General features: G+C 37.9%; 1 protein-coding gene across 4 annotated transcripts in view; it reads right to left on the bottom strand.

The window, feature by feature from the left end:
- Positions 1-22,007, bottom strand: part of HSPA4L (heat shock protein family A (Hsp70) member 4 like) — a 56,777-nt gene that overhangs the window by 33,186 nt on the left and 1,584 nt on the right. For 2 of the 4 annotated variants that reach the window (XM_059698078.1, XM_059698077.1), the window contains 8 exons: positions 14,521-14,578; positions 12,024-12,164; positions 11,333-11,455; positions 8,729-8,828; positions 8,142-8,275; positions 2,352-2,596; positions 2,150-2,226; positions 295-446 (listed from right to left, as the gene is read on the bottom strand). In XM_059698078.1, the coding sequence (XP_059554061.1) occupies positions 295-446; positions 2,150-2,226; positions 2,352-2,596; positions 8,142-8,275; positions 8,729-8,828; positions 11,333-11,455; positions 12,024-12,164; positions 14,521-14,578 (1,030 nt within the window). The remainder of the gene's footprint in view (positions 1-294; positions 447-2,149; positions 2,227-2,351; positions 2,597-8,141; positions 8,276-8,728; positions 8,829-11,332; positions 11,456-12,023; positions 12,165-14,520; positions 14,579-22,007) is intronic. The other 2 variants (XM_059698079.1, XM_059698080.1) reach the window with 2 other exon arrangements.

Raw genomic sequence — 22,007 nt, forward strand, 5'->3', positions numbered from 1 at the left:
TATCTATCTCTCCACCTCCCTTCTTTTCTGAAATCAATAAAAATATCCTTAACAAGAGTTCATATACCTTCAAGTTTTGGCTTCCCCCTCTCTCTCCCCACTCAAAAAAAAAAAATATCCTTAACAAAAATAAAAAATAGGAAAGGCATAAGACTTACTTTTCAGAAATAATTTCAATTTACTTTTAGCCTATTGACAAGTGGTTAGAATAGATAATATTTAAACTCCTTTTAGGTCAGTCACCATATTTCTGGAAAAATATACATTCCAAAATAAAAATAATATTAATCATACCTGTAATGCACATCCTCTTGCAACAGCTTCATCAGCATTTAATGTGGTACTTATGTCTTTAAGAAAGAATTTAGTGATTTGTTCCTTTACTGCAGGAATTCGAGTTGCTCCTCCTACAATTTCTATACTACTTATGTCTTCACGCTGTAAGTCTGGAAATCAAAATGTTTTTGAGAAAAATAAGGTAATCTTTGTAACAATGTAAAAAGTAGACCTTGGAAAGTACTTTATTAAAAAGTGAATTTTTTGCCGAACTGGTTTGGCTCAGTGGATAGAGTGTCGGCCTGCGGACTCGGGGGTCCCGGGTTCGATTCCGGTCAAGGGCATGTATCCTGGTTGCGGGCACGTCCCCGGTGGGAGATGTGCAGGAGGCAGCTGATTGATGTTTCTCTCTCGTCGATGTTTCTAACTCTCTGTCCCTCTCTCCCTTCCTCTCTGTAAAAAAATCAATAAAATATATTTTTTAAAAAAGTGAATTTTTTCATTTGCTTAAAACAAGAATAAAAGGAAAGAAGATGGGCAAATAAAAGGTGAAATTTAATAAATACTATCTATGTGTCAGGCACTGCACTTGGTGATGGGAGTGACAATAATAACAAGCACCTTTGGGCTTTATTATTTATTTATTTATTTACTTCTTTTTAATATAGTTTTACTGATTTCAGAGAGGAATGGAGAGAGAGATACAAACATCAATGATTGACTGGCTGCCTCCTTCATGCCCCCTACTGGGGATCGAGCCCACAATGTGTCCTTGACTGGAATCGAACCTGGGACCCTTCATCCGCAGGCTGATGCTCTATCCACTGAGCCAAACCAGCTAGGGCCTGATGGGCTTTAAAGGGACTCTCCACAGTCCTTCAATGTTTTATCTTTCACCTCCCAAATCCACACAGAAAGAAATTTTTTTAAAGCACAAATACACTTTTTTCCTTGGGAACAGTTTTCAATTATAATTTTTTTCCATAGAAGGTACTTTTAATTATTACCAAAAACTTTTACAACAAACAAGCATATCCCCATTTCTACTTTTAAAAAAAATTTAATCCTCACCTGAGGATATTTTTCTATTGATGTTGAGAGAGAGTGGAAGGAAGGGAGGAGAGGTAGAGAGAAAGGGAAATATTGATGTGAGAGACACATAGGTTACTTGCCTCCTGCACGTGCCCTGACCAGAACCGGGGAGACCAGAACTAGGGATCGAGTCTGCAACTGAGTTATGTGCCCTTGACCGGAATCAGACCGCTCAGTCTACAGGCCAATGATCTAACCACGAGCAAACCAGCTAGGGTCCCATTTCTACTTTACTTTCATCTTAGAAATCTTCTAAACACCTCAGTTTTTACTAGCATTAGTTTTATGATATAAACAATAAAACGAACCAGGATAAGTTCTCAAAAATCCAGATTTCTACTACCTTATTTTTATGAATAAAGAGTGAGTCATAATCTCCTCCTCTAAAATGAGAAATACAAATCTTCAAAAAACAGATGAAGGTTTATAGTTTTACCATTTCCTACACCAGAGATTTTCAACTTTTTTCCTCTCATAGCACATATAAACTAATTTTTAAAATTCTGTGGCACACCAAAATTATATTTTTTGCTGATCTCACAAGAAAATAGGTATAATTTTGATTCATTCACGGTGGATGGTTATTGTTGTGCTGGCTGCTGTCATTTTTTTATTTAATAATCTAAGGGGGGAAAATGTCATTGCCCCTGATTAAATAGTCAGGTATATATATGTTTTAAAAATTCTTGCAGCACACCGGTTGAAAATTGCTGTCCTATACCATTCAAATGAGTAACACCATGCTACAGTTTCGATGGTTAGTCTAAAAATCTCCACTTACTAGCTTGTTCCAGTACTGCTTTTAATGGTGGTTCAACTCTGGCAAAGAGGGAAACACATAATTGTTCAAATTGAGCCCTGTGGAAAAATGAAATGAAGTTCACTATTTTGAGACCTAAATATCAAGCATATCTTCTAAAATAACAGAATCTAAACATTATAAAATAAGCAAACACTTTCCCAACTGAAAACATACATGGTACCTGTTCATTTTACTAGAAACATCAAGATCATTCATGAAACACTCGATGTTCAGTGGAAGATCTGACGCATTTGCACTCATTAGCTTCTTTAGTTTCTCACATTCCTGATATAAACGCAGCAAGGCTCGAGCATTTTCTTTCACATTTATCTTATATTTGGTCTTGAACTCATCACAGAAGTAGTCTACTAAAGCCTCATCAAAGTTTCTGCCACCCAAATATGGATCAAAGGTAGTAGCCAAGACCTGTTTAATTGAAAAAACCAGAACTGAATTTTCAGAAATATAGATGTTTTCAAACAAACAAATAAACAAAAATACCCTTTAAAAATTAAAATAAAATCAAACCCAAAAAACTTGTCAAAACTCACTGGGGTGCCAAATTTGAAGTCACTTATATCAATTATAATTTATATTTAGCCAAAATATTTACCCATTCTGAATTATCTGCTTTAGGTTACAGATCAACATATCATAATTTAAGAATAACTCTAGCCTGGCCAGTGGATGAGCATAGACCTATGAGCCAGGAGGTCATGGTTCAATTCCTGGTTAGGGCACATGCTCAGATTGTGGGCTATAATCCCAGTATAGGATGTGCAGGAGGCAGCCGACCAATGATTCTCTCTCGTCATTGATGTTCTATCTCTCTCTCCTTCTCCCTCTCCCTTCCTCTCTTAAATCAATAAAAATATATTTAAAGAAAATAACTCTAATCTACACTAATAAAAGACAAAGATGCTAATTGACTATACCTTTGCTATGCCCCAAGCCATGCCCACCAGCCAATCAGAGCAACTATATGCAAATTAACCCAACCAAGATGGAGGCCATGGAGCTGGAGCAAGCAGGAGGCTCGGTTGCCTGGGCGATGGAGGAAGCCAAGCTTCCCACCTGCCCTGAGCCGGCTGTGGCCTCCACTCATGGCAACAAAGTTTCAATCATAGAAGACAAATAAATCACAGATACCTGCTTCTAGCCAGCCTCCACTGGGAGCTTGGGAGGCTGGGGGCCGTGGCCAGCCTGCAAACAGCCACCAGCCCCTCACCCAGGCTGGCCACACTCTCATGGGGTGAGGGACCCTGCTGGGAGCCTGAAAACAGCCCTAAGCCCCTCACCCAGACTGGCCAGGCACCCCAGCAGGAACCCCCCACCCTGAAGGGACTGTGGCCAGCCTGCAAACGGACCTCAGCCCCTCACCCAGATGGCCAGGCACCCCAGTGGGGATCCCCACACTGAAGGGGCTGTGGCCAGCCTGCAAACAGGCATCAGCACCTCACCCAGGCTGGCCAGGCCCTCCTATATAATAAAAGGCTAATATGCAAATTGACCCTAACAGCAGAACGACTGGGGATGACTGGTCACTATGACACACACTGACCACCAGGGGACAGATGCTCAATGCAGGAGCTGCCCCCTGGTGGTCAGTGTGCTCCCACAGGGGAAGCTCTCCTCAGCCACAAGCCAGGCTGATGGCTGTCAGTACAGTGGTAGTGGTGGGAGCCTCTCCCACCTCCTCAGCAGCACTAAGGATGTCCAACTGCAGCTTAGGCCTGCTCCCCGCTGGCAAGTGGACATCCCCCGAGGGATCCCGGGCTGCCAGAGGGATGTCTGACTGCCAGCTTAGGCCCAATCCCCCTGGGAGCGGGCCTAAGCCAGCAAGGTGGTCATCCCCGAGGGGTCCCAGACTGCGAGAGGGCACAGGCTGGGCTGAGGGACCCCTTCCCCTCCCCCGAGTAGACAAATTTTTATGCACCAGGCCTCTAGTTCTGAAATAATTGAGTTACAACAACTAAAACTTTACCATTACACACCTTTCTATTCTATAACAGCACTGAACAGGTAGGCCAAAAACAGTTTAACAGAACAAAGAAATAGTCATAAATATATAACCAAAAATAAAGTACCCAAGAAAAGCTGATCCAAAGATTAAACTTAAAATACTATAATTGGTCAATTTATAGATCAGGGAGTAGAACTTCAATTATTTAAAAAAAAACTAGGCTATATTTATAAAAATACAGAAAAACAAAAGAATACATGAGTGAACAAAAAAGAACACAGAAAAGTATGAAGAAGGAAGACAAGAATTTGACATGGTAATCATGCTGAGAAATAAGCCCCAGCTAGCAATCAGGTGGAACAGGAATAGACAAGTCACAGAACTTTAACACCAGAGCTCTTGAAATCATAGGACCAAGACGTGTAGTCTCTCCCCCTACAGTAGAGGGCAGAAATGACTACTTACAAAGTGACTACTAAAACATGGAATCCCACTGTTTGTGTTTTCTGTCAGCTTTTTTTTCCCCCATAAGGATGGGTGGTGGAATAGTGGTAAGCATGATAGTAGGAAGTGAGTGTAATCTGACTGGAATGTCCTCCCACAGACTAGCACAGGGAATCCATGCACAGACTTCTCACACGGTCCAGTATCATGCAAAATTAAATGCAAAATTTTATCGATATGTGACTTGTACAAATGTGCATCCTCCTGGAGAGAACAGCTTTTACCAAACTTTTGAAGGGTTCTATGATCACTACTCTAAGGTATTTACTAAAAAGGAAAGAAAATTTTCATTTAATTTTCCTTAAATTAAAATTCAAGACTAACTACCAAGAATGAAACCAATTTACAGAAAACTACCTTACATTCAGTGTGAGTCATCTCCATTTAATTTTCTGATATGAAGGATGATGTTATCTACACTAATAAAAGAGAAACATGCAAATTGGTGTCACTCTGCTACCCTTCCCATTGACTAATCAGGGCGATATGCAAATTAACTGCCAGCTAAGATGGCGGCTGGCAACCAGGCAGCTTGAAACTAACATGAGGCTTGCTTGCTTCAGTGACAGAGGACTCCAATGTTCCCCGCCTGCCGCTGCCGGCCTCTAAGCTTCCAGTTTGAAACATTGTTACAAATATAGAATCTAAACAAAACCCAAGAAACCTGCTTTCAGCCAGCCGGGATCTCAGAGCTGGAGTTGAAACAGTGTTTCGATTATAGAACCCAAACAAACCAGATACCTGCTTTCAGCAGCCGAGGCCTAAGAGCTGGAGCCAAGCCTCAGAGCTAAAGCTGGCCCAGAATAAAAAAGAAAAAAAGGAGCGGTTGGGAGCTTCAGTCACCTGCCAGCCTGAAAACAGCCCTCAGCCCCTTACCCAGACTGGCCAGGCACCCCAGTGGGGACCCCCACCCTGATCCAGGACACCCTTCAGGGCAAACCAGCCGGCCCCCACCCGTGCACTAGGCCTCTAGCCTATATAGTAAAAGGGTAATATGCCTCCCAGCTCCGGGATCAGTGGAGCCGTGAGGTCTCCCGGCACCGGGATCAGCATGACAGGGGGCAGTGCCCAAACCCCCTGATGGCCCTGAGGCTCTGTGTGTGACAGGGGGCGGGGTCACAACCTCCCTATCCGCCCTGCTCTGTGCCTGATAGGGGGGAGCTCCCCAACCCCCTGATTGCCCTGCAGCTCTGTGCGTGACAGGGTGCGGTGCCCCAACCCCCTGATCGGCCCTGCTCTGTGTGTGATGGGGTAGAGCCATAACCTTCCCATTGGCCCTGCCCTGGGTGTGACAGTGGCGGCGCCCCAACCCCCTGATCATCCTGCTCTGTGGGTGATAGAGGGCGGCGCCCCAACCGCCCCCCATGGGCCCTGCTCTGTGTGTGACGGGGTAGAGCCATAACCTCCCCATTGGCCCTGCCCTGAGTGTGACAGGGTGTGGTGCCCCAACCCCCTGATCCGCCCTGCTCTGTGTGTGACAGGGGGCGGTGCCCCAACTCCCCTATCGGCCCTATTCTGTGAGTGACAGGGGGAGCTCCTCAACCCCCTGATCGGCCCTGCTCTGTGCGTGACAGGGGGCAGCGCCCCAACCCTGATTGGCCCTGCTCTGTGCGTGACAGGGATGGCGCCGCAACCTCCCCATCGACCCTGCCTTGAGTGTGACAGGGGGCGGTGCCCCAACTCCCCAATCGGCCCTACCCTGAGCATGACTGAGGGTGGCTTCGCAATCTCCCAATCCGCCCTGTTCTGTGCATGACAGGGAGCGGCGCCCCAACTCCCCAAGCAGCCCTACTCTGAGCCCGACCAGGGGCTGCACCTAGGGATTGGGCCTGCCCTCTGCCATCCGGGAGCAGGCCTAAGCCAGCAGATCGTTATCTCCCGAGGGGTCCCAGACTGGGAGAGGGCACAGGCCAGGCTGAGAGACCCCCCCTCCCCCACCAGTGCACAAATTTTTGTGCACCGGGCCTCTAGTTTATATAAACTACTAGTGGCCCAGTGCCCGAATTCATGCACATTGAAAGGAAATTAATTAGAAGAAATATTTTAATATCGCTATTCGCCCTTTCTCTATGATAGAAGTGTCAACCAAATTCACTACTGACAATGACATATTGAAACACACCCGTGCATATGGCATCAGTGAGAGCTTTATATATATATTGATAAACTTGCTTAATTAGACCTGCTTTCTGATTTAGCTAAACTTTTTCCAGCCCAGTGAAGCACCCCAACTTTTCTTTCAGGTAATTGTCAGCAACACAGTGGTAAATATCAACATGAAGCAGATTATTATTGTAGATCATGCAAGGAGAACAAAGGGTAAAATATTTAACTGCAGCAGTGTTTGACTATATTCTGTGCAGTGTGAAAACCTAAAGTCATTTCCAAGGTCCACCATTTCTTACTTCTTTTCAGTCAGGTCAAGTGTCTAAACTTCCTAAATCTCCATTTTCTGACTAATGAAAAGAAAATAGGATTCCACCAAGTCTCCTATTTACTCCAGGACCTCTGTGAGGATTAAATGAGATGAGGCATGGGAAAACGCCTCACTGACATTTGGTTAAAGTGTGAAATGTTTGCACCTGGCTATAAAGTAAGTCATGTTCCTGGGCTGAAGAAACTGCAAGGAGGCTAGTCATTGCTAGGGAAAGGAAGCTGGGCATTGCTACATGATGTCATTACCTGGCACCTACAGCCACCATTTCCAGGCTGGGCTGGGCTGTGGGCCACATTTTGTGCCATGGGGTCTCAGCAGCAGCGTCAGCTGTGATTTGGTGGGCTGTCACTTGGGGTGGTGGCAGGGCCTGTGTCCCACTTGGGGGAAGCCGAGTGTTGCTTTGTGGGCATGTCATAGAGACCGGTCAGACATTCAGACACTTAGCATATTAGCCTTTTATATATATATAGGTAAGACAAAAGGCTCTAAAAGGTGTTGGATAACCCAAAGCATTTCATCTTCTAGTCAATTCTACACACATACATAATGGAGAGAGAGAATGTGCAAGTCTGGATAAGATAACCAATGTAAAAATAAATATAAAACCAAATACAGACTATAAGAAAATAAGCACATAGAAGTAAATAATGCCACATTATAGAAAATTTTGATTAGGATTCCTAGATACAACGGTTTCTAAAAACAATGGAATCATTTTTATAAATGTTTCCTTATGTATATTTATAGATAAATATGTAAAATTATCTGATAGCTAATGTAACACCTCAACAGTAATACAAATAGCTAACAAATATTATAGTATCTACTATGTGGCATTCCAAGCATTTTGTATACGTTAACTCATTTTGTCCTTAAAAGTTCTATGAGATAGTTACTAATGTTATCGTCAGGTGAGAAACCTAAGATTTAGAGAGGTTAAGTAACTTGCTCAAGTTCACAGTTTTCATGTGGCAGAGACAGGATTTTAAACCCAGACATAAAGGTTCTCTATATGGTCTTAAATGCTCTGAACCATTAAAGCTAAATATTGCAAATCACTTACTTACTTTAAGTTTTCCTTTGTTAAAAGCACAAAGTGAGACTTGGTAGGCAGAATGTCCCATATCAATAAATACTACATTTCTTGGTTTCTCATCTAATGAGGGAAGATCCTGTTTATAAATTCCATATGCTAGTGCAACTGTGCAAGAACAAAGAATTAGGTTACTTTCAGTATAGCAGTCATGTGGAAGACAGATAGATCACTTTGATACTACACACTTTAATACACAGTAGAGTAATACAAATTATTAATTTCAAATTAACTTTTCATAATTTGCTTAATTAGTGTTTGTTTGGTGTGTTTTTTCACACCCACTGGGCAGCTGGCTGCTCCGGGAGAGGAGGGCGCAGCGCCCCCTGGTGGCCGAAGCCTGCAGCGGGGCCCGAGCCGCCCTCCCTCTTTCTTAATGTTTTTAATGTTATTTTTTTCTTTACTCATCTATAACTCTCGAAGATTAATGATTCTTATAGCCAATGTAAAACATGCCAAAATTTTATACTCCAAATAGAAAAGCTTACAGGAACCAGTACATAACAGTTTTAAAAAAGTAACAGTATTTTTTGATAGTCATTTAAACAGCAAAGTGCTCACCTGCAGTAGTTTCATTCATCAATCTTAAACAATTTAAACCAGCAACCTGGGCTGCAGCCATCACAGATCTCCTCTCAGCATCAGTGAAAAAGCTAGGAATCTGATATTTAAAAACAACAATTAAGTATATTAAATTTATGTAATATGTTTTACTTAAACATTTCATCAGCTAAAAAATGTAAATTACACTAAAACTTGTGTACAGCTTAAGGCAAAGAATGGTGTTTTTTTGTGTGTGTGTTTTTTTTTTAAAGAAGGAAGATCTAAAGCCGGATAATTTTTTTAAAATATATTTTATTGATTTTTCACAGAGAGGAAGGGAAAGGAATAGAGAGTTAGAAACATCGATGAGAGAGAAACATTGATCAGCTGCCTCCTGCACGCCTCCTACTGGGGATGTGCCTGCAACCAAGGTACATGCCCTTGACCGGAATCGAACCCGGGACCTTTCAGTCTGCAGGCTAACGCTCTATCCACTGAGCCAAACCGGTTAGGGCAAGAATGGTGTTTTAATGAAATAAATGAGAAAACCCACGCCCCCCTCCACTCCCCCGGCCCACTGTGTAACCTGCTTCAGTGCCTGCAGGCTATGGTTCACGGTCACAGTTTGCTCTGGCATGGGGCACTATGAGAGACCCAGGGGGATGGGCATTGTTTTTGTTTTGTTTTTAAGTTTGGTTATTCTATATCATAAAATGGTGACCTAGCCGAAACCGGTTTGGCTCGGTGGATAGAGCGTCGGCCTGCGGACTGAAAGGTCCCAGGTTCGATTCCGGTCAAGGGCATGTACCTGGGTTGCGGGCACATCCCCGGTGGGAGATGTGCAGGAGGCAGCTGATCGATGTTTCTCTCTCATCGATGTTTCTAGCTTTCTATCTCTCTCCCTTCCTCTCTGTGAAAAATCAATAAAATATATTTAAAAAAAAAAATGGTGACCTAAAGTACAAACAATTGTAAAGCAAGGAATAATATGGAATAATACTGCAGGACTTCCAAAATGTTGGTTTGGCTTATGAAACCAACTTATGTCGGTTTGGCTTATGAAAAAAATACCTTAGTTCATCTAATATATAACACGGGCTCTGTAGTTTATAATATTGTATCAAGGAAATTTTATAAGAAAGTAGGTCAGGTGCTCTCATCACACACACACACACGCACACACACACACAAATAAATAAAAAGGTAACCATATGAGGAGGTGGATATTTTAATTTTAATTAGCTTGACAGCACTAATCATTTCACTATGATATGAAAGCATCACATTGTACAGCTTATATAACCAACATGTTTTATCTTTAAAAAGGCACAAAGGAATGTGTTTATTATATTGACAGTGATGATGGTTGTATGGGTATATGCATTATGTCAAAACTTTAGAAATATATTCAATTTATCATTAAAAAATAAATCTCTTCTTTCTGATACAGAATATTCACACTCTCAAAGTACCATGTGGGAATTTTCAACCTTTGAGATACAATGTCCAAGTCCCTAGAGGTGGGGAAGTCAGTGCTCCCTGGAAAGATTCTTAGGGAGAAGTGGCATTTACAGCAGCCACTAATCACATATATTAGTTGTATTTTTTTTTTAAGATTCATTGATTATCACAAATGATTTTTGGGAAACTCACTCCTGAATTTTACCGAATAAGATAATTTCTTTTTAATGTAAAAGTAAAAATAGAGCCCAAGCCAGTTTGGCTCAGTGGATAGAGCGATTGGCCTGTCGACCCAAGGGTCCTGGGTTTGATTCCGTACAAGGGCATGTACCTCAATTGCAAGCTTAATCCCTGGCCCTAGTCAGGGCTCATATGGGAGGCAACCAATCGATGTGTCTCTCTCACACCGACATTTCCCTCTCTGTGTTTCACCCTCTCCCTTCCACTCTCTATAAAATAAAATAAAAATCAATGGAAAAATATCCTCCAGTGAGGATTAACAACAACAAAAAAGTAAAACTAGATTTAGTTTATTTACTGGATAAGGGCAGATACAATAAAGAAAGGGAAGAAAAGCATTTCAATGTAACATTAATACAGGATGCTTCCCTTATTCATAGTTTCGCTTTCCATGGTTTCAATTACCCATGGTCAACCAAGGTCTGAGAATACTAAATGGAAAATACCAGAAATAAACAATTCTTAAGTTTTAAATTGCATGCTCTTCTGAGTAGTGTGATGAAATCTAGTATTATCCTGCTCTGTCCTGCCTGGCTGAATCATCACTTTGTCCCAAGTATCCATGCTGTGTACACTATCTGCCCAGGGGCCACACAGTGGCCATCTCAGTTATCATACTGACTGTTGTGGTATCACAGTGCTGGTGTTCAACTCACCCTTATTTTTACTTCATAACAGTCCCAAAGTGCAAGAGTAGTAATGCTGGTAATTTGAATATGCCAAAGAGAAGCTGTAAAGTGCTTCCTTTCTTTAAGAGAAAAGGTATGAATGCATACAAAAAACATAGTACAGATACGGGGTTTGGTATCATGGTTTGAGGCATCCCCTGGGGGTCTTGGAACTTAAGCCCATGGATAAGGAAGGACTGCAGTACACTGGAAAATAGGATTCAAGAGTACTCATTCCTGAAGTAAAACTTACTGAAATCACACAGTCAGCTACTGGTTTCTTTAAAGCATTTTCTGAAGTCTCTTTAAGCTTAGCCAACAGCATTCCAGTAACTTGCTCAATAGCAAAAGGTCTCTCTTCTTCTAGGTACCGCACCTGAAACCAAAAGTTGAGAGATTTTTATTGAGTCATTTATTCTTCCAATAAATATTCTGTGAAAATCTCCACTATACATGCTGGATATACAACAGTGAAAAAGGCAAAGTCATTGCTCAAGGAAGTTACATTCCAAAAAGATTGTTCTAGTGTTATAATCTCTTAGTTCTGAAGTTTCAGTGCCTAACACATTGTTACAAGCAAATTATTTGCAAAGTGTCTTTACCTGTTCCATATCCTTACCTCCCACAAAAGCAATTTTTATCATTCAACTTCCTAGCTAACAATAAAGAAAAAAATATGGAATTTGGTTTCTTTTTAAAAAAATATATATTTTATATGTTTTTTACAGAGAGGAAGGGAGAGGGATAGAGAGTTAGAAACATCAATCAGCTGCCTCCTGCACACCTCCTACTGGGGATGTGCCCGCAACCCGGGTACATGCCCTTGCCCAGAATAAAACGCAGGACCCTTCAGTCCGCAGGCCAACGCTCTATCCACCGAGCCAAACCGGTTAGTGGTTCCTTTAATTTAAATATATGTTTGTATTCTGGAAATATAAACTTACCTTAATTCCTGCACTTCCATTGGGCATTTTCTGCAGCTCATAGGGAATCCTGATCCTTTCAGTTTGCACAATAGGATCATCAAATGATCGTCCATGAAGCTTTTTGAAGCCATGAATTGTATTTCTTACATTTGTGACTATCTGTTGGCAGTAAACACTTTATCAATTACTTAATAAATGCAAATAAATCATTATGCTATTACTTGAGAACCACTAAGTCTCTTTATCCTACACATCCAAGTGCAGAATTACACACATTCATTCATTTTTTCTGGTTTCCTAGTAATAGTAAAATTATACAATGAGAACATATGCATCTAAAGTATTGCCCCCCCCCCAAATTTTCATCCTTTCATAGAAAAGTTAGATATAAAATTACTGTCTTCAAAAAAGAAAGAATAAAATTTAAATATTTTTCAAATAATAAAACCTATCTACAACCTGTGTCTGGTTTTCCTCAATACTTTTGCTCTAGTACAGCGATTTTCAAGTGGTGTGCCACAAGAATTTTTTAAAAATGAAATACCTGACCTCCTTTTCCCTTAGATTGTCAAATAAAATGACAACAGCCAACATGACAATAGCAATCTAGTGTGAATGCCTTGTCTTGAACCATAAATATATAGGTCATATAATACAGTTGCATCTGATTGTGTCTGATTGATTAATTCTTGGTACCAGAACTCCTTATATACAAGTATAGGCACCTGAGTTTTTAAAAAATCACTTTGGAGCAATAGGGTAGGTAATCACTATCATTATTATTAATTTTGTAAATAAATTAAAATTATATATTTTTTGTCATATTGGCAAAAAATATTTTTTTTGGTGTCCACTGAATTTTAGTAATTAGTTTATGTGTGCCATGAGATGAAAAAGGTTGAAATCGCTGCTCAAGAAAATTAGTATCTTTGATTTCTCTTATTTCTTTCCACTTTCACTTTTTACTTAAAATGTTTCTTTATTGTCCGATCTTCCTTTTCCTCTGAATACATAATTCTTTATGAAATTTCTCATGTACTACTATGTTGCTTCGATTACAACGAATTGCTCCTGGGCTAGTAAATTAAAACTCCTTCCATGAAGCATGGTGCTAAGTTAAAGTGCTAATTAGTAAATGGCTTGTACTTTGGCAAAGCAATTTTTTCTTTAACTAGAACATGTAGTTCTAACAATAGAATATAACTGAGATCCATTGGTGCCCTCTTAGTGACCTTTAAAAGCCAAATAGATGTTGATCTTCAATTATGAGATGAAAACTGCAGGAATGCTGAATTAACATGTTGGCGTTTAGCTCTTTAGGAGAAATAACTTTATAGTGTTTTCTTTAGAGACTGATATCTATGATACACTTAGAAGATCAGCCAGAATATGAGATGTAAACTTTAGTGAAGGGGTCATTTTGGAACCAACTCAACATTTATGTACAAACTAGAGGCCGGTGCACAAATTCGTGCACCGATGGGGTCCTTGGCCTGGCTTGCGCCCTCTTGCAATCGGAGACCTCTCAAGGGATTTCGGACTGCCAATTTCGGCCCAATCCCCGCAGGCCAGGCCAAGGAACCCCACCGATGCATGAATCCATGCACTGGGCCTCCAGTATGCATATAAGATCTTTGGTTAATCTCTTCCCACCCTTCTCCCTCCTCCCTTCCCTCTGAAATTCATCATTCTGTTCCATGTTTCCATGCCTGTGTGTTGAGTGTCTGTCCCCTGGTGGTCAGTGCGCATCATAGCTACCAGTCAAGCAATCAAATGACCGGATGGTTGCTTAGGCTTTTATATATACAGATGAAAGTAGAAGATACAAACATTCATATCTAGACCAATTATAAGACAAACTTGATAAAAATTGTAATAAAAAATTCCTGGATAAATGAGCAATTATTCCTACAAAGTCATGAAGAAAAAGCCCTATTAAACAAATTTATCTTAATAATGAAGAAAAGAAGATCCAGGTATACATTAAAATTTAAAAAGTAATTATTAAGGGTTTTTAGTTCAGGGCAAAAAACAAAGTCCATGGACAATGAACCTGTAGCCTGGAATATTAAAAATGAATGTGCTACCATAAGTATTTCAGAAGTCTAGAAATATGAAGACTTAAACAGATTCCATGTAAAGTACTGGTAGCCATATTGGGTTCCTCTGGAAATTAGTTCCTCCATTCTTCCTACCTTCTTTTACCAAGACATCATTCACTTGTTATTGAAGTATATGTTCTAGATAGGATATCCCATAGAAAAATGACTATACAGTGAAAAACTGATGCTATATGATGGCACATCCTAACTTCACAACTAAAGATTTTTAATAAATAAAATTTAAAAATTTTATAAACCAAAGCAAAATATATATAATAAAATACAAAGGTTTAGTATCTACCATATTTTCCCTACTTTTTGTTTTCACTCTTAATTTATGTAAAATGGGAGCTCAGTTACCAAGATTCAGTTAATTGTTTCTATAGATCAAAACATCTACATTAACAATTTACCTGGCTCTTAGCTGCATTTCCAATGGCTCTAGTTCTTGATCCCAAAGATATACAGGCCCTAAAAGGAGAAAAAAACAATGTTGTTTCCTATGGTGTTTTTATATCAATGTGCTATTATTCCACTTCACCTTATACAAAAATAAATTAAAAGGATTAATATAATCATGTACTATTTTAAAAAGAGGTTATCTAAAATCAGAATTTTACATATTTTTAAACTTTCATAAGAAATGGAATAGTCGTTAGAATAAATGTTATACTTTTAAAAAATGTTCTATTGGTGGCAACACTGTGTTGGTTTCTAAAATTGTTTTTCAAATTCTATTGGTTTATGACTTACTAATAAAATTAACTGGATTCACCCTGCTCGGTGTTATTCAGTGGTTCCAGCATAAGCCCTGGCACCTAAGGGTCACGGGTTCAATTCCTATTCAAGGGCACATACCTAGGCTTCAGGTTCAATTCCCAGCCCCAGCAGGGGAGTGTGCAGGAGGCAACCAATTGATATGTCTCTTTCACATTGATGTTTCCTCTCTCTCTCTCTCTCTCTCTCTCTTTCTCTCTCTCTCTCTTTCTTCCCTCCCTCCCTTCCTTCCACTCTCTAAAAATCAATGGAAAAAATATACTTGGATGAGGATTAACAAAAAAAAAAATAAATAAATAAAATTAACTGTATTCAGTAAGGACAGGCTGCTTGGATCTAAATCCTGGCTCTGCTACAATAGACGTAAATAACCTTGTGGAAATCACCTAACCATTATTTCCTCAGTTTCCCATCTGGTAGATAGTAATGGTAACACCTGCTCATAGGACTGTATTAAGTGAATATAGGTAAATGCTTTGAACAATACAATTACTGTTTTTATTTCTGCATTTATATGTAATTCTGCTTATAAAAGCAAGTATAGAGTAACATTATTATCAATAATGTAATGATTCAAGAAAGTATTTCCATGATTTCCATTGTAACTAAGGTAACTATTTAATTAACAAATAGTTACAGGCATTGTGTGCATACTAGCTACAATCACTCTCTTTGGATAATTAATAGTCTATTAAAAAAATCAGAATATGATTATGAGTGACATTAGCAAAAAAAAAAAAGAGACTAATCACATCTAGATAATAAGGTTTAGAAAAAGCTAGTAGTAAAGGTGATTTCTGAATAAAAGCTTAAAAGAAGAGAAAGCATTTTAATATGTGTTTTGCTGAGGACATTTCCAGTATATAGTGTATGTCTATTCTCAATATGATACCCAGAGAAATTCTCCTAAAGACTAAGGTCAGCAAAGTCCTCTGCTTACAACCCTCCCTCTGGCCATCACCACACCGTTGTCTGTCTATGGGTTATGCGTATATGTTCTTTGGCTAATCTCTTCCCCTTCTTTATTCCAGTCCCCCTCTCCCCTTTTCTCTGACAGCTGTTTTTCTGTTCCATGTACCCATGCCTCTGTTTCTCTTTTGTTGGTCAGTTTATTTTGTTCATTAGATTCCACATATAAGTGAGATCACATGGCATTTGTCTTTCATTGACTAGCTTATTTCACTTAGCATAGTAATCTCCTGAATAATTTTTAACTTTTCAATACTTCACCACCATTACTTGAGTGCACAGAAAATCTCATTCTTAGGTTGATTTCTCAAGAGTTTAACTTCTTTTGGAACACTAGATCCAAATAAGATTGATTCAACAACTATCACTTATTAAGTGCTAGATTCTTTGAAATATACTTCACATATACATTACCTCACAGAGAAAGCTAAACAGTTACCATAATCAGATATTCTCTTTAGTTAAGAGTAGAAATATAAAGTTTAAAAAATTTAATGTTATAACTTGGAAATACTCAGTGTCAATATATAGAAAATATAGCTAAAGGTCTTCAAACAGCTTTCTTTGTTTAATTTTTCTGTCAAAAATATTATAGAACATAACCACTAAATAAATATCTGTCAAGAATTTTCAAAAATATCTAAATAAATACCCATTTGCTCTCAAAACTTTTACCTAACTTTAGTAATAACAAGGGAAATGGACACTTTGTATCACATATTAGGCAGATATGTTTTTATAGGAGAGGATATTCAATTGTTTATACAAATGTATAACATATAATTCACATATATAACACTTTTATAGATTATTTCAGCTACTATTTAGAAATTCCATTTTGTACCTAAAAAAAAGGAGTGTTTACAATGCAGCTTAAATCCGTAATATTCAATTTAATATTGCCACTACATTGGCCTTCACAGATTCCCAGAGAATGCCACAGAACTCTAAGCAAACAAAAATAACTTCTAAATGTCCTATGTCATTTTTAGTAGAGGAGGGGCATAAAAATCAAATGACAGTATATTACTTTAAGAAAGTTATATTTTTCCTTAAAATTTAAGATGAACTTTCCCTCTCTCTTATAGAGCCTATTTTTATAAGGACATGCTTGATTAGGTTGGAGGAAACACATACTGCCAGCAGAATAAGAGATTTCTCACTTAAAAGGTCAGCACTCTAAATTTCTTTGCTTCTTTGTCAATCTCCACTAAGGATTCACAATGCATTGATTTACCACTTACACTTTTAATATAGCCCTATTTTTAAAATTCTGACCTTCCCTTGCCAGTTTTTATAAGATCACAATTATTATTTGTAGCTTCACCTGCTATCATTGAGTAGACTCTAAGAAACACAATAGCTCAATTAATGATACGAGAGGGCAATCAACTGTTTTAAATTAAGGGGTTAGCTCCTTACACTGCCAATTTCAACTATGACTGCCAACATGTCCATAAAGCAGCCTTGGAACTATTGACACTTTGGGCTAGACAATTCTTTGTTGGCAGAGTGGGGGTATTCTGTGCACTGTAGGATTTTAAAAGCATCCCTGGACTCTACTTGCTGGATGCTAGTAGCATTAACCACTCTCTACCTCCAGTATATCAAAGAAAAATATCTTCAGATATTGTCAGATGTGCCCTGGGGGGGGGGTGGAGGGGGAAAATCTCTTCCAGTTGAGAACCACTGACCTACTGCATCATTTTTCAAATATTATCCTGTGGAATATTATTGCTTAGACATTCAAATAAGTTGGGAAAAACATTCTTGGAGTGTTTCAATGACTATAAGTAAATGAAGGGATCTGAGAAGTTATGCTATAAAAATAACACAAAAACATCTGGTTATTATTTCCCAAACTTAACTATCTAGAAAAATGTTGCCCTAGGAGGAGGTGAGGGAGGAATGTTCTCAAAGGACTTATTATTACCATTTGCTTTCTTTGAAAAATAAGACTTCTTTTAGGCCTTATATTTAGTAATAATAAAAAGTTGCCAATCTTTCAGTATGGACAATGTATACAACATTTTAACATATAAAAACAATAAAAATTTGTTTAAGCTTGGCAGGTGTTGAGCATTGACCTATGAACCAGAAGGTTGTGGTTCGATTCCAGGTCAGGGAACATCCCAGGTTGTGGGCTAATCCCCAGTAGGGGGCATGTAGAGGCAGCGGATTGGTGATTCTTCCTCATCATTGATGTTTCTATCTCTCCCTCCCTCTTCCTTCCTCTCTGAAATCAATAAAAATATATTAAATTAAAAATATTTAAGAGCTTCCAAATGCTTTTAGTAAGCATAATTCATAAATAAATTAGTTCATAACTTGAAACCATTAATAGAAATCATAAACATTTACATAATTAGAGATAATGTTTGAAAAGTTGGTTAGATGCATTAGACATATTATTTAACTATTAGATTATTAGATTAGAGATATCTTACTTAAAAATCTACCAGTTCAAAAACAAGTAACAGTACACAATAAATTGAAAATTCTAGACCACTTTGCAAATTACTACTTGCCCCCAACTTTTGTAAATAAAGTTTTATCAAAACATGGTTATATTCATTAATTTATACTGTAGTGACCAACCACATACCAACAAAGACTACCAATGGCATTTTTATATCTTAAACTCAGATATTATGCAATTTGTATTTATCATTCCTGGCCTTCTAGAAACCTTATAGAATTTCTCACCCACAAATTCAAGGCAATGAGCGAAGATTGTAGCTAATATTCTACTAAAAGATGAACAGGTGGCTCAGTTAGTTGGAAGTATCATCCCGTATACCTAAAAGTTTTGGGTTTGATCCCTGGTCAGGGCATCTATGGGAGGCAACTGATCAATGTTTCCTTTCTCCTTTCTCTTCTTTTTCCTTCTCTCTTCTTCCCTTCCCCTTCCCCTTCCTCTTCCCCCCTCTCTCTTTCTTTCTCACTCTCTCCTCTTACTCTCTCCCCTCCTTCTCTCTCTCCCCTCCTCACTGTCTCTCCTCCTTCTCTCTCCCTTCATCTCTCTCAAATCAATAAAACCATACCCTCGAGTGAGGATAAAAATAATCATAAAATAAAATGTTTTTATAGTCCTAGCTTTGGCATGCTAAAGTGTGAGAAGTCTGCCCTACCACCCATCTCAGCACAATTTGATTTTTAAAAAAGTGAAGGTGTTCATTGAATTTTTGTCAACAGAAAAATAATATTTTGAATTTTCCACTAACAGGCAGTATATCTATATTTTATGGCCATTAAAAAGGTAAATTAGAGCCTTATGTACAGGTTTGAGATGTCCACAATATATTTTTTTAAAAGCAACTGCAAAATGTGTATAATGTAATTCTACTTGGTTAAGAAACAAATAGAAAAACATCCCAGTTGGGTACATATGCTCACATACTTGCATAAAACTAGGAACATAGTACACACTTAAGTTAAGAGGTGGTTGGAAAAGGACAAAGGGAAGATTTACTTTGTGTAATTCCTCAGCACTTTATCTTTTCTTTTTTTAAATATATTTTTATTGATTTCAGAGAGGAAGGGAGAGGGAGAGAGACCTGCACAACCCACATTGGGGATGGAACCTGTAACCCAGGCCTGACCAGGAATTGAATCATCGATGCTCAACCACTGAGCCATGCCTTCTGGGCTCAGCATTTTAAATCAACTATGGCATAAGCTCATAGTAAAATATACAAACAAAAGCAATTTATATAATACAAAGAATATTTAATAAAAAACATAAAAGCCTCCTCTTCCCCCCAAAACGCATCACTATAAAGTCTCCTATCCAACTATAATCACTGTTAATCTGTTTAGCTTGGTTTCCTTTTTTTACTTAAAAAAAAAAATCCTCACCAGGGCTAGTTTGGCATTTTTGATGTAAACAAACTGTAATACCATAAAGTAAGTGATTTCTACTTTTGTGCATTGAAGAGGACATCCCAAATATATGAGATGTAGTGTATAAATAATATTTTCCCATATTGTCAGGTTATTCACACACTGGTAAAGAAATAGGGGAAAAATAATAGAGACAGAAAGTCAGGGTACTGAATAAGTCTGTTCACACAAAATTTTGATGATAAAACAATACACCTAACAAAAATATATTGAAATAATAGTTTCATTCAAAAAATCAATTTTCCTTATTGTAAAATATGTTCATTCATAAGAATTCAAAACATTACAGACTATGTATTAAAAGCACACCCTCCCTAATTCTACTTCCAAGAAACAGCCATTGTTAATAGTTTATACTAGTAGTCTTCCACACTACTTTCCTTTATGTTTATACTAACATATTTTGTGTTATGTTTTTTATGATTTTTTAAACAAAATAAATAACTTAAAAGTATAATAAAACATTTTAAAACAAGATAATATTTCTTAGAAACTAGCCAAAAATAGATGAGTTTATTAGAGCAAAGATGTTTCTCTGTACAGTAATTGCCCAGGTAATTTATCCCTTTGATCGTTACATCCCCAGTAACCTAGTCTGTAAATACCCTCCTTATGTGAATGGATAATGGAAGCACATTGGGGTTCTGGAATCAAAGTGGCTTGAACTGAATCTTTTATTGCTTACTAGTTCTTGGCAAAGATACTTAACTCTGCTTTAGGTTTCTTATGAAAAAAGATAGCTATTAATACCAAACTAATAGAATTAGTGAGGTATGTATGATAGTGCAAGCACTATTATCAACATGGCTGAATGTTTTAGTTGACCACATGCTTTAATCTGATATTGAATGAGGATCTTTGGCTGCAGTTTCTTTTCCTACGTTGAAACTAATTACTTTGATATAATTAAGCCTGGAATGGAAATTCTAATCCCCATCTGTATTCTTAATTGAACAGTACAAACATATCTAAGGCCTTTCAAATGTATATATTAATTCTATTTCTAGAAATTTATTTGAAGGAATTAAAAGTAAAAAATGTAGTTCTAGCCTGGCCAGTGTGGCTCAGTAGTTGAGCATTATCTCAGGAGGTAGGGTCCGATTCCTGTTTAGGGCATATGCCTAGGTTGCAGGCTCGATCCCCACTAGGGTGAATGGGCCATGTACCTGACAGATGTTTCTATCTATCCCTCTCCCTTCCTCTCTCTAAAACAGAAGGATCTTAGCTTCGTATCTGCCACATAAAAATTCCAGTAAAGATTAGCTACTTAAAAAAATTTTAGTTACAAAGATAGTTATTGCCACATTGTTTATAAATATATATATAAACAATCTGAATGTCCAATAAGGGATAGATTAAATTAAGGAAATGATAAAAATGCTAAAATTAGTATAAAGATATGTTTTAGATAGAATGAGGTTACCAAACAGAATATAAAGTATAATCTATTGTTAAACCACACGCAGGGAAAACCATGCAAGTTTTATTTCTGGGTGGAATAATTACAATTATTATTTTCATCTTTTAATGTGCCTATATTTCTACAATGAGCATGTACTTCTTGTATAATTATTATTTTAAGAAAATTTTCAGAAAAATTAAGCTAATTTCAATTTATGCCTGTTAATTTCTTTCTCCCTCTTCAATTTATGCACGACATGAGAGGCTAGTACAAGCACTCCCAACTTTACAAAGGTGAGGTCTAAAGATTTAATATGTTAAATTACCTGGCCTCCGTCCTTTAATTGTAGGCCCAAATTAAGCAATTATTTGTTTCATTGAACTGTCCTTGGTTTACACACAGTATTCTCTCATTTATACATAATCAAGTATGTAACAAATGTGCAAATTATATGTATGCTGAACCAACTGAATTGAGCATTTCTTTCCTCTTTTCCATAGAATCCTTTCATAATATATTTATATCTTAGAAATATCTGTGTCATGTTAGCTTGACAACTGGAACATGGAAAACAATTTTAAATGTAAAAAGAAGAGTTCTAACAGTACAATGAAGATTAACTGACCTAAGCTCATATTTGAGTATATAAAGACCCAAAATTTCAATAGAAATATAGTGCATATCTGGAAAAGGTTATATAAAACCTTCTAGAATATTCTTCAAAGAAACCAAAGCAGACTGCTTCAAGTAAGCTACTCTTAGACATCTTGACATATTTAAAAATTACTCATAGAATTGCAGTAATTTAATTATTTAAAGGCTTAGCTTAACACTGATGTTGGTTAAGAT

This window comes from Myotis daubentonii, chromosome 5 (genome assembly GCF_963259705.1).
Source record: "Myotis daubentonii chromosome 5, mMyoDau2.1, whole genome shotgun sequence".
Taxonomy (NCBI): Eukaryota; Metazoa; Chordata; class Mammalia; order Chiroptera; family Vespertilionidae; genus Myotis; species Myotis daubentonii.